The following is a 13,318-nucleotide window of genomic DNA, read 5'->3' on the forward strand; positions in this document are numbered from 1 at the left end:
GAGCTTAGGAAAATAGCTGGGGTGGAGGGGCAAATAATCAGCCCCTCCAACAAAGGATATCGATAACGGCGCTGAGATACAAACAAGCTTAGCTTGGTGAGAACATCGCGTATATATCAAGGCACTTCAACACTTAATAAGGACCAACAATATTTTACATTCCTCAGAATAAGCAAATTAAAAAAGCTATGCTGTAATAAAAGAGAAAAAAATAACCTGCGAAATACCAGATAGACCTATCATGTACCACCTTCACCCAAGGCCAACCCTGTCTATCACAAACATTCATGTCAAAATAAACCTATGCACCGATGAATCCAGCCTCTGAAAGCAATATCATGAGCTCTCAACATATGCCGCTATTGCATCTTGTTCAATCATCATCGTCATCAACCACAAACGGGTCGTCGCTCTCCTCTTCCTCTTCTTCATCTTCTTCTTCGTCGAGCACCATGGATGAGTCGTCGTCAATGACAACCTTTCGGTTCGCAGCCGCAGCCCGTCCAGGTCTCGCCCGGGCCGCCGGCCTTGGAGCAATCGACTCATCAAACTCATCTTCCTCGGCGTCGGAATCGTCTTCCAAGGCCTTCTTCTTGGCAGCATATCTCTTGGCAGCTGGCGACAGAGTCGAAGCTGTTACTGCAGCCTTGAGGGCCACCTTGGGCTTGCTTGTTGGTTTGCCATCCGCCTTACTCGTTGCCGCGGCCGGTCTGCCACGTTTCTTGGCTGCAGTTAGGCTTGATGATGCTGCAGCCTTACCCTTTGAAGAAAGTCCCAACTCATCGTCATCGCCCGACGCTTCGTCATCATTGTTGGCCGGCTTGAAGGGCGACGGCTTGGCTAACATCTCATAGTTGGTCTCATCAGGGCTGTCAAAATCAAAGGCTTTGGCTGATTTGGCCCTTGGCTTTGAGATGGTTCCAGCGCTCGTGTTGCCATGGCTTGAGTCGGGTCGGCCCATGGTGTGCAGGCTGAGTCGCGCGCTGGCTTCTCCAGAAGGCTTGTCTTCAATGCCCTTGACCAGCGCACCAACATCACCAAGCATCTGGTCATCGTCCTCGTCACTATCTGAGTCGGCGTCGAACAAAGTTCTGGCTTTGGAAGCAGCTGCTCGCTTGTTGCGCACAGGCACCACCTCAGGCTCCGATTCTGACAGCGAGACGGATCGTGACTCAGAGGTCTTAGAGGGAGCTGCTCGCTTGTTGCGAACGGGAACGACCTCTGGTTCCTCGGATAGAGAGATGGATCGCGACTCAGAGGCCTTGGCGACTTTGGGTGCAGCTTTAGGCGCAGCTTTGGGGGCCGCTTTGGGTGCAGCTTTGGGTGCAGCTGCCGGTTTGCTCCGGCTGAGGGCGGCGAAATCATCGTCAGAAAAGTTGTCAGACAACTCGACAACCTCTGGCTCCGACTCCTTCTTGACCTTGGGTTTGGCGCTAAACATGTCGGCAAATCTCTGCGCCGTCTTGGTCTCCGTCTTCGCAGCGGGCGCTGCCTTCTTTCGACCCTTCTTCTCCGGCTCATAATCATCGTCCGCCCCCTTAGCCTTCTTGCCGCGGCCACCTCCTCCAGCTCCTATCTTTTTGGATACTCGGCGGCCCATGCGACGAATGTTGGTCTGAATTTCTGCGCTGAGGGCAAGAGATTTCTCCCACTCAGCCTCAAAGGCGACGAGATCCTCACACCACAGATCTTTGTCACTCTTAGCCTCCAGTTCGTCATACTCGGCCTTCTTCCTCCGAATAGCATCTTTCAACTTCTCAAGACGTTCTGCGGTCAATGACCAAATCGGCATCTGGGAAAAGGAAAGTTGTGTTAGATGTTGTACGGCATAATGGCAGATATTCGAATGGTTGAAAGGGGAAAAAACTTACTGAGAGAAGATAGTCATAGTCACGGGCGCTTTCTTCACCCTCTTCGTCCTCTTCCTCCTCCTCCTCTGGAGTCTTCTTTGTTTGGGCATTCTTGATTGGGGGGAATGCCTCATATTTGCGATCTCGCAGCTCTTTGACAAGGACGTCCTTCCTCTTCTTACCAACGATCAAGTCACCGTCAATAATCTCCTGGATGAAGCGTGCCTGGTTCTTCAATTTCCGGTAGTCGGCATCGTAGACACTCAGCCAGTGATTCTAGTGCAACATAATTAGTCAGTGCGAACACAAGAACAAAAAGCCTTTCACATACCTTTCGCTTCAGATACATCTCCAATCGATAGACATAGTATTCCTCTAGGATATCCTCAACCTTCTCGTACTTGCGAATCCGGCCATTAGTGTCGAACGCAACCAGGTTAGATGTCGCCACTTGCTTAGTGAGCTTGAATCGCTCCAGCAAACCTTCTTCAAGGACCTTGGCCATGTGCTTCTCATCCACTTGAATCTCAAAGTGGACAGTCTTGTGGTCGTTGAATTCTTTGTAGTCCTTGATCCAGGTGGGGCCATCCACGCCGCTGATAATCTTTTCCAGACGAGCCTTGAAGTCATCAGTCCATACGCGGATGGGAAGCTCAGTGATGACCACCTCGTTCGCGTTCTGCTCATTCTGGTAAGCAATACCGTTGAACTTGTAGCGATCAGGGCCAGCAGCCTCTGGTGTGCCCTTCCAGCCCCGGAACCAGGGAGTCATGGTCTCAAATGGCTTCTCTTCATCATCGCCTTCCTCAAGACGACCCATTCGTCGCCTCAAATTCTTCACAACCTCCAGCGGGTGGTAGTTGGGGATAGAGGTACTCCAACCCGTGCCAATACCATCGGCACCATTGATGAGCACCATGGGAAGGACAGGAGCATAAATCTCCGGCTCAATCTGCTTACCGTCCTCAAACTGGTGGTTCAGGTTTGGATCATCGAGGGAGGAGAAAATTGAGCGGGCGAAGGGAGACAAGCGGGTAAAGGTATAACGAGGACTGGCAGCATCAGAGCCACCGGCAAGTCGAGAACCAAAGTTACCGCTGGGCTCCAGAACATTGATGTTATTGGATCCCACAAAATCTTGAGCCAAGCCAATGATGGTTTGCTGCAGTGAGGCTTCACCGTGGTGGTAGGCAGTCAGTCCAGAGACATAACCAGCCAGCTCCACAACCTTTTCGTCCTTGACCACGTTTCTCTTGAAACATGCGTAGAGAACCTTGCGCTGACCGGGCTTCAACCCATCAATCATTGACGGAATGGATCTTATGTTATCCGCCATGCTGAACAAAATGAGCTCCTTGTTCACAAAGTCGCCATAGCTGATAGTCTTGGCAGAGTGATCCAAGTAGGTTCCAGGAATAAAGTTACCCAGCCACTCCTTTCTCGCGTCGGCCTTCTTCTTGGAGAAGGCCAGGTCGAACATGTCCGCCTCCTCCGGCTTCATGACATCAAATTCTTTCAAGTGCTCGTCGAGGTTGGTGAAGTATACCTGGGCATCTTCGTTGCTGCTACTGCCCAGACCCTTCAAGTACTTGTAATGCCATCGAGTGATTTCGCTGCCACGTTCTTCCTTCCATTCCTCGTATTGCGGTTGTGTGAAGAAGGACTTGAGTCGCTGCGGCTTCTTGGGATTGGGACCCTGCCAGACTTTGACAATAGGAGTGATGAATTCCCGGAAGAAATCAGGGATCTGGAGCAGTGAAGGGAACTGCACTTGAAGGAAGTTGATGAGAAGACCCTTGATGTGACTACCGTCGTGATCCTGATCGGCCATGATCATCAGGTGACCGTAACGAAGGCTTTTTGTGTCCGTGTACACCTGCTTGTGCTTGAGACCCAGGAACTGCTTGATGTTTTGGATCTCCTGGTTTTTGGTGATTTGGTCGATGGAGGCGTCTCGTACATTGAGAAGCTTACCACGAAGCGGGAACACACCAATACGGTCAGGGTCCAAGATGGCTCGTCCAGAAACGGCCAGACCTTTGGCGGAGTCACCTTCGGTCAAGATGAGCGTGCATTCATGACCGCGTCTGGTGCCTGCCAAGTTGGCCTCGACAAGCTTGGCATTGCTCACTCGAGAGCGCTTGTTACCATCACTCTTGGCCATCATCTTGTCCGCCTTTCTTTCGGCAAAGTCCATGATGTTTTTGATTGCGTCGGATTTGGCCACCTTCTTCAGGAAATCCTCTCCCAGGACACACTTGCTGCCGAACTGGCTAGATTTGGTAGTCATCTGCTCTTTGGTCTGCGATGTAAACGCAGGGTTATCGACCAAGCAGTTGACAAAAATGAAGATGTGGTTTCGGAGATGCGCCTGCTTCAAACCATGTCCTTTCCTCAGCTTTGTCACCGCCTTGAGGAGGTATGCTGTGATCTGGTCGGCGACATAGTTGACATGAGTGCCTCCTGACGTTGTTGCGATCGAGTTGACAAATGACACTTGCTGGAATGTGCCATCTGATACGGTGAATCCAACTTCCCAGCGGGGATGGCCCTTGTCCTTGTCGATTTCGACAGTACAAGTTGGGCTGCCGCCCTCCTCCATGCTCCTCTCGCCTGCAATAGACTTTGCATAGAGATCGCAGTATGCCTTGAAGTCCTTGATCTTGATGAGTTCGCCGTTGAGTTGGACTTTGACACCTCTCATTGTACCAGCCATGTCGTAAACTCTTCGGTAGAGCAGTGCCTCGAGGTCATCTGTGATGCCTTCTTCCATTCCAAATCGGGCGTAGTCCGGCTTGAAGGTGACTCGGACGAAATCTGATGTCTTGTTGGAAGTAATTTTGGCCTTGTGCATGGTCTGCATATTGTTGGTCCATAGTTGCTTGTATCGTTTTCCATTTTCGCTGTCCTGGCACTCCAGGGTGAATTCTGTGCTGAATACGTTACACAGCTTCGCACCATAACCGTTACGACCACCCACGGTTTTCTTCTCGTTGTCATCAAAGTTGGAACCAGCCAACAAATGACCAAAGATGAGCTCAGGAATGTAAACTTTTTCCTTCTCGTGCATGACAATGGGGATTCCTTTGCCGTTGTTCTCAACACTAATCTCGCCGGTAGCGCGATCAATGGTGACCTTCATCATGCTCATGGAGCTGTCACGCTGTTTATTGTCGGCAGCGTTGACGAGAATTTCGTCAAAGATCTTGTAGAAACCAGGGACATATGTAATGTTGCGATACTCCATCTGCTTCGACTCTTTGTTGTAGACCCAGATCTGTTGGTCTGTCTTTTCCACGGAGCCGATATACGTATCGGGACGTTTGATGATGTGCTCGAGCTGTGTCAGCTTCTGGTACGTTTCCGTTGCTGTCTTCTTCTTGGCGCCAGCCTTGGGCTCGTCCTTGGGCTCGTCATCGATGATCATGCTGTCATTTTCCAGCTCCGCTAGGGGCTTGCCGCCCGACTTCTTCGGTGGAGCTGCCGTCTTCTGCTTCTTAGCGGTTGGCGGAGTGTTGGAGAAGCCAGATGAGGCACTCGGGTCCTCGTCGTCTTCATCGCTTTCCATGATGGGGCGCTTCTTCGGCGCTGGTTTTGATTTTAATGTGGTTTGCACCATCTTTTTGGCAGCTGGCTTCGCGGCAGCCTTGGCTTTCTATAGTAGAGACGTTAGCCACTGTGGGATAGACACACTAGGTTAAGCCGGCGCAGATGTGGGATGATAGTGCTGTGCGTAGAGTTGGTATGTTGAATCGTGGGTGGAGGGGATGGAGGAGACTGAGTCGAGCGGGCGCAGTCGAGGTGTGAAAGAGGAGACGAGAGTGAATCCGTGCTGAAGCTACACGTGCGCAAGTGAATGGGAAATGCAAAGTCACATCACATAACCCAACAGCAGAGCGGCGCATCGAATCGCACCCCAGTGCAGCACCGATATAGGAGCTTTGCGAGGGACCTGGAGTAACTTACGGGCTTTGGGACATATCCCTCGGAATCATCTTCGATAGCGAAGACAGAGTCATCGTCGGAATCCATGGCCTCGGTATCTCTCAACGGAGAGCTGACGGAAAATCGTACAGTCGTAGATGATCTCGGGCGCACAAACAGGGTACTCGATAAAGTCGTCGACAAGGATGATGCAGGGCTTGAGACACGCGGCTGTGACAAAGGAGAGTTGAGCCAAACGGCTGGAACGGCTCGCGAGCAGTGTCGCAAAGAAGAGAAAAAGGGAGCGGCCGTGACCCGGATCGAATTAGAAAAGGGCCCAAGTCACATGGAAAGGCCAGAGTAAAGAGCGATGCTGGTAAAGGCGGTGATAATTTTTTGTTGTTGAGCCCCGCGTAAACAAATAATCGATCCTTTGATGGACGCGACCTGGCTATCGCTTTGTCGCAGAATGCCGCATCGGGGCTAGCGCTGATCCGATAGTGGAGCGCGTTTTTGCTGCCTGAGGCAGAAGTGAGATGAGCGACCTATCAAGGTACTCGGCGATGAGGCTTGAGTGAGATGCGACAAAGGTACCACTTAGCGGTCCAAACGCTAGCCGGTACCTGCACAGTAACCAAACAAAGTATCCTCTTCGTGCCTGCCATGGAACAAACATCCATCTTTCCTGGCATCACGTTCTACCATTTGCATTTGATTTGACATCGAGTTTTACTGCTACTTATCTAAAGAAGAAGCATTCAAAGTCTTTAAGGATTCTATCAAGAATCACTCAAATTGTCTTTCTAAAATTTGTTGGCTTTCGTTGAACAAAGCTTTCAATACTGTTTGTGCAACACTCAACTTCCCAAATGTCAGCCGCAAACAGGACGTGCGTGTTTGTTGGAATCCAATTCGACACAACAACCAAAGTCCAATTGCCAAAGTCCAATCAATAAAGTGATCAAAAGCATCACATCATGATATCCCAAACATACCAAAACTGATTTTTACGCACGTTGGTGATGATATGTTGCAGACGTCCGTGTTATTGGTTGTTGGATTTCCTCTACCCTGGAAATTTCGTTGACCGGTTCAGCAAACATGAAAGCCTGACTTGGGTGACAGTGCTACTGTGGCACGAATCACGACAGCAATTATCCTCGTTTCTATCATGGTCAGCGCTTAAGGATAGTCTATTTGCATGGCCTTGCTGGACTGGTGGCCCTTAATTTCCGGAATGTGTCTTTCGATGGAGTCGCTTCCCGACCAGCTTCTTCACCTCATCAAACGAGGGCCAACTAGCCAGCGGTTGCGAATGAGATATATCTTTCGAATATTGATCCGTTCTAATGTCTGGAAAGTGTGACTGGGACCTTGTGGCCTAGGTAAAAAGACGGTGCCATGCAGAGCACAGGGCGTTTACATCCAGGTATGCAAACATCCGTTATAGCTTCAGTTTCTTTACAGAGAATACGGCATAATACCTGTAGGTTCCTTCGACGTCCCGCGTACGACTTGATTACTGTGCTATCATATGAAACTCCCCCGCCAGAGTCTCTGCTGCGGATGTAGATGTACCTTTGTACAACGACAGTCATATTTCCCTACGTGCATGAACATTCGATTGACATTCCACGGCTAATATTTTCATTAGCATCTATTTGGTTTCAAACAGTGAAGCGGCTCCTAGAGAGATGGATCGTCCAATACCCTCATCCGTTTGCCGCAACGCCCTTGCTTACCTTTAAAATTGGTTATTAGCCTTTGCCGAGGCATGGCACTCCCGCCGGGCTTCCGTCTTCCACGTTCCATTTCGTGATGAGATGAGGACAAATAAATAGTATGAGGAAATGATGGTTGCATGCCGAGCTATCGGGCCGGGACAATCTGCCTGCTTATTCATGATAACAGGCGTTGACAGGCGCAATTGGTATCCCATCAAGCTTGACTCGAACTCGTTAAGCACACTACTCCCGATTCAGAATCGTCCTGGAGAGCTGCATGAGTCCTCTGATGCGTCTGCTCGATGCCGAGAATTTGTGCAACAAAAATTACCTGCGCCATAGTTATCTGATGAGAACTGTGCCTGGCGGAGGAAAGCTCAGCAGTGTTGGATAACAGATATCGCATCGCGTTTTCGACAGCAATTCTCGTTGCCGACATATAATTGAATCGACAGTATGATTAAATGAACCGGACTTTTTTCTCAACCACTCCTTTGTTCAGGCTCTTTGCTACCCAGACGGATTCACGAGATGATTAAACTTGTGCATCATCGGAGAATTTCCCCGAATCTGTACGCACACACTGCTCTACGTCGACTCCGATTTGGAATGAGTTGAAATATTGAATGAAAACCACGATTCTTTTGCTTCCTTCGGCTTTGGTTGACTGTCGACTCAAAAAGAAGTATGGTTGGCCGTGGCTACAGGTTCGTTGACCTCCCGGCTTCTTCATCCTACAAGTCCGTCTTGTTGATCTGGTCAAAGTTCGCTCGCAGTGGCAACTCTGATGATCTCATTGTGGACAAAACTCACCAGGGCAAGGAATAAGGTTACATATAAGATTTTCTCGCTCAAAGAACTTATCCGTCAAGGCAGACATCAAACCATATGATGCCGCGTCCCCAACACGTGGCCAATTCGAAGGTATCCTGTCATACTTGGAAAGATGTCAACGGATAGCTGGAACACAGGCCAGCCTCTGACTCTCTCCCGTGCTTCGTAAAGGCCGCAATGGACTGGGGGATAGCTGACTGGTGATGCCGCCGATGCGGCTACCCGTACCGATAGCCGCCTCTCTCAACGGATAAAATATGACATTCAAACAGGTGACTCCCCTGGAATGCATGCGGCAGCCGATATTTGCGTTCGTCGAACCCATTTGCTCTTCTAAGCGATTTTCCGGAATGCCTCATCTAGAGTAACATCGTCTCCCACTCAATAATACGGTTGTCTGCAGTGGTGGCGGTGACCTTGACCTGAGATGACAGATTAGCTTGCCCTCGAGCAGGCGTCTGAACAGAGTGATGTCCAAGTGTTACCGCTCCCTGAGTTTGGATCACAGAGATGCCGATTTTTCTTGCGCTTTCGTAGCGTAACCGGGAACGCTGTAGTGCATTACTTCTTAGTTTGCCGTTCGAAGTATGGATAAGACCTGGTACGGTCTGGGCTGGAACTCGGGTGGCTATCTTGAACCTTCAAATACACGGCTTCTAGATGGTCCTCACCAGCAGCAACAAGATGCGGCCCATTTGCCGTTCACCAGACTTGGCGAAACCCAATCTCTAGCAATCGAATTGAATCGAGTTGAACCCGCCTAGAGTAAATGAGGGACACCGGAAACCACATTTTGCAATCTGCGGCGAGATAATTTTGGAATCTCATCTCCTGGCCCGCCAAATTGTACCTGGATCCCGGGGTCGACTGCGGAGTGCTTTTGACGCTCTGGCCGTAGTGGAGATTTGCAAACGCAGGAGTAAAAGACTTATGCGTGCTGAAGGCCAGAATCCGAGCGCCAGAATCTGGAAACCTTGTCCTGGAAGCTTGGGACGCAAACTTCATCCAAGAAGCACCTGATCGGTGACCGCACCGCTGACTGTTTAATGTCTTGATCCCCGCAGCTCCTCTGTGCCCCGGATTTGTGGACCGCTGTTGACAGACAAGCAAGCTCAGGTCCCTTTATTGGACAGAATCTACGTCAAAAGTGACTGTCCTCTCATTGTTGTTTGCCAAGCCAGGGAGCCCGAGGTGCTGAAAGTCTCCATGCTGCCTTTGACTGCTCTTATTGCCGCTGATGAATCATTTGGAGCTTTATTAAAACCATACACTACACCTTCTGCCCCATTCTCAAGAATAAGGGTATCATTTGCTCGACATTGTTGCAGACACTTAGGCCTCTGAATTGGTTGGCTGCGCTGGTCTTGCATCCAAGCCATATCTTAGGATGCCTACAAACACTGGGAACAAGATGCTACCTCTGCATTCTATTCTGAATCCTACTTTGTCTGGGCAGCCTGAGCCTGGTTTCCGACAGTCTGATCCAGTGTTGGCAACACCATCGACATCACTGCCGTCAGGAGCATTACGAGGGACGACAGATGGATCGGTGCCTACCCAAAAGGCGAAACCACAGGGGAGCGCTGGCACTATGCCCAAGCCGAAGTTACAGGGCCCAGTCAATTTCGCCCCTTTTGAAGATGTCGACCAAGCATCATATCGAGAGGTTCAAAGGTTCCAAGTCAGTCCGTTTGGACAGATACGACAGAGTTGCGACCATATCCCTTACAGTAGCTCAAAGAAGGACTTTTTCGAAAAGACGGGAAGAGAGAGCATCGAAGGTAAGAGGCTTTGTTGAGAGGTTACTTCTTTTGCTTAACAAAGGGGGCTGACGAGACTTGGTTATAGTTTTCAAGTATGAGTTTTGTTACAACGAGGCAACCTACACCGTAATGTGGGATTATAATGTTGGTCTTGTTCGCATGACTCCATTCTTCAAATGTTTGGGGTATGCAAAGGTATGGCGTTGCGCTTCCTCTCCCTTTGCCATCTAAACTACTCATTTAGGTGCTCTACTGATAGTGATTAGACCAAACCCTCCCAGATGCTGGATAGAAATCCGGGATTAAGAGACATATCGCCTAGCATCACCGGAGGCGCCGTGTCAGCTCAAGGTATGCCTAGAAAGAATCCAGTATCAATATGGAATGCTCATTTTTTTTTTTTTCCTTCATAGGGTATTGGATGCCATATCCATGTGCAAGAGCGGTATGTGCAACTTTTTGCACGAGAATCGCGGGTGCATTGATACCGCTCTTTGGCCCATCGTTTCCCTCTCAGTGTACTCCTTCCGACTCTCCTTATTACAATGATATGGTGATCAGTCGATTGATCATCATGGAAGCTACTGAAGACGTCGCACGGTTTCGCTATGGCCAGGGACAAGGAAATCGAATTGTAAAGGCTGTCGGCGGAATACGTGGCCCTCTGGTGCTTGGAGACTATCCCCTGCGTGGCAAATGGGAAAGCCAGCCAACGCCCTCTTTCAGAATACCATCGCGCCCTCAGCCTCCGCGCTCTCAGCGTTTGATCACCTCAATTCCTGAGGCTCCTTTTGGTCAGCATCCTATGGCAACTTCGGCTCCGAGTACGGCATGCGAAGCCCGCGAAGTCAACCCCTTTTCTCGGATGAGCACGAACATGACTGGTCGATCTGTTCTTGATCCTAAGCTTTTCCAGCCGCCGAGTTCCTTCTTCGATGTGTCCCTACGAACCGAGACGAGCGAATCTGAGAGAAAGAATGTTGAGAAATGGAGACCGAAGCGGCGTAGACGAGCTCACAACGAGGCTGGAACAGTGTATTCGCTGGCTCCCCTTGTGGAAGCAAACCAAGAGAGGCAGCCACAGTCACAGCCAGAGCTGGAGCATTTCAGAGCGGCAGCAGCACTGCTGAGTCTGCATAGAGAGCTTCGAGGCGCAGAATATTCCTCTACGATAGCGGTGGAAGCATCGGACGACGACTTTCCTGAACGGCGTCACCAGAAGAAACGACCAAAGGCGCATTCCTTTTAACAACCGGATGAGGTTGGTTGGATTACCAAAAGCGGGAACGTGATGTTGTAATTTGGGGATTTTTATCCACGTATTGCTCGTTTCAAGATACCCGCAGGACTGGCGCTTGCAATCAGATTGTTTTTGGGTCATCTTTTGGAGAGGTGTTTCTGGTTTTGCTTTTTTGTATGTGGTATTTTCAAGTTATCGTCAAGATTGACCAGATGTAGTAGTCTCAATGTAGGTTTCGCTTCTCTTCTTTTAAGGTTATGGATTCATATTTCCCACCTCTGATTTTGGCTTGCACCCTCCTCCTTGATATCTTTTCACAGAGCACTTTTGAACGCCATCTCTAAACCATTGTTTTTTCATTTAAATCGTCACAGCACATCATTTGTGCTCTCCTCTCTCTGCTGCCCTCTTTTCTTTAAACTCCTTGACCCATCCTTCAGCCTTCGAAGTCGGCAGTACGAAAATCCTCACCACTTCATCCACAACCTCGACTTTGCCTCCAGCAAGCACCTTCAGCAGGGGAACCTTCTTGCCCATCTTGATCAGACCACCTTCTTTCGTCTCGATATAACATGTCACTCCCGCAAGAGTATACTGTCCTTCGTTATCCCACGGTAAGGGGAATATATAACTTAGGTGATCCTCCAGAGAATGCGTCTCATGAAAGGCCTTGATGAAATCGGATTCCAAGTGAAGCGGATACAGCAACACCGTGGGGAACGCCAGCTCGGACGAAGGATCGTCTTCATCCGGCAGCAGCCTCACTTTTGCGTCCTCCATCTCCGGCGGCTGCTCCGTCGTCCGCATCTTTATCCCCCTCGCGGCAATAGCCGTCTTGAGGAGCAGTGCTCGACGCTGCTTCTTCGCTTCTCTTTCAGCTGCCTTTCGTTTCAGCTCGTTGAGCGTCGTGGCACGCTTGATGATGCCGTCTGCGACACTCCGCAAAGCCTTATTCTCCGGCTCAATCGCCAACCCTCTCGCACACACGTCGTCGGCCTCCTCGATGCGATCCACGGCCAGCAGCGCCTTTCCGCTGCGATAGTACGCCTTGACGTTGCGCGGGTTGAGCCGCAGCGCCGCCGCGCAGTCCGTCCAGCAGCTTCGGTAGTTTTGCATCTCCAGGTGGCACGCCGCGCGGTTCACGTACATGGCCTCGAGCATCTCCTTTTGCTGCCGAATCTCGTCCTCGGAGTCAGGCTCCCCAGTCTCGGGATGCTTTGTGATTTCACCATGGCTCCTCTTCCGCTCCTCGACGAAGAGCACCGCGATGCCCTTGCCATAGAACTCGCTGGCGTCTTTGTAGCCCTTGACCTTGAAGCACTCGTTGCCGCGCTCCTTGAAGTCCGCCGCGTTCTCCAGCGCCGTGCCTTCGTATGCTAGGGCCTGCAGCGCGGCGATGTCGTCGTTCTCCTCCATCTCCGTCATGAACAGCGGCGACTTGTTCAGGTCTGCGAGAACCTCTTCAGCGGTCCTGTTGCGGTTCAAGGCCAGCTGAGGGGGAAGCGCAGGTCCAGTTCCATCAGCGGGCATTTGGTCAGCGAGGCTCATGGCCTGCTCGATGTGGTCGGCGAGCTGGTCGATGCTCATCGTTGAAACGGGCACACGATTATTTCTTTTTTTTATCTGGATGAGGTTATGCGATGAGGGGGAATATATGAGAATGTACCTCCCCCTTCGTTGGTGTTGTTGAAAGTGCACGCAAGAATGTGTGTTTTTTTTAATGAAGATGAGGGTGGCGCATTGGGCTTGAAATTTTGATGAGTGACAAAATTTTGGTGTGAAATCTTGGAGCCTTGATTTAGTAGCTCAGAATTTGCACTTGCCAACAAGATCAGCGACTTTTCAATGACAACGTGGAATTCTAGAAGATTCACCATTCTATTCCATGTCAAAAAATTCACTTATTATACATTTGTGTTTTCATTTTTATTTTTTCTAGACTTTTTCTGTACTCCGGTCAAGCAGCGTTGTGTCATACATGGC

At 50.1% G+C, this 13,318-nt stretch overlaps 3 protein-coding genes across 3 annotated transcripts; 1 reads left to right on the forward strand and 2 right to left on the reverse strand.

Moving 5' to 3' along the window:
- Nucleotides 1–373: 373 nt before the first annotated feature.
- M431DRAFT_489743 (hypothetical protein) lies at nucleotides 374–5,882 on the reverse strand (the record flags this gene model as incomplete). The annotated part of the gene is made up of 4 exons (XM_024916720.1): nucleotides 374–1,792; nucleotides 1,872–2,126; nucleotides 2,182–5,505; nucleotides 5,817–5,882. The coding sequence occupies 4 exons, from the start codon at nucleotides 5,880–5,882 to the stop codon at nucleotides 374–376; spliced, it is 5,064 nt and encodes a 1,687-aa protein (XP_024780632.1).
- A 3,646-nt stretch (nucleotides 5,883–9,528) lies between these two features.
- On the forward strand, nucleotides 9,529–11,529 carry M431DRAFT_200849 (hypothetical protein). The gene is made up of 4 exons (XM_024913319.1): nucleotides 9,529–10,113; nucleotides 10,181–10,290; nucleotides 10,362–10,446; nucleotides 10,509–11,529. The coding sequence occupies exons 1-4, from the start codon at nucleotides 9,720–9,722 to the stop codon at nucleotides 11,342–11,344; spliced, it is 1,425 nt and encodes a 474-aa protein (XP_024780633.1). The 5' UTR covers nucleotides 9,529–9,719; the 3' UTR covers nucleotides 11,345–11,529.
- Nucleotides 11,530–11,713: 184 nt separating this feature from the next.
- On the reverse strand, nucleotides 11,714–12,865 carry M431DRAFT_71636 (hypothetical protein; the record flags this gene model as incomplete). The annotated part of the gene is made up of 1 exon (XM_024921935.1): nucleotides 11,714–12,865. The coding sequence occupies one exon, from the start codon at nucleotides 12,863–12,865 to the stop codon at nucleotides 11,714–11,716; it is 1,152 nt and encodes a 383-aa protein (XP_024780634.1).
- Between the last annotated feature and the right edge of the window lie 453 nt (nucleotides 12,866–13,318).

The sequence above is a fragment of the Trichoderma harzianum genome, assembly GCF_003025095.1.
Source record: "Trichoderma harzianum CBS 226.95 unplaced genomic scaffold M431scaffold_1, whole genome shotgun sequence".
Classification (NCBI taxonomy): Eukaryota; Fungi; Ascomycota; class Sordariomycetes; order Hypocreales; family Hypocreaceae; genus Trichoderma; species Trichoderma harzianum.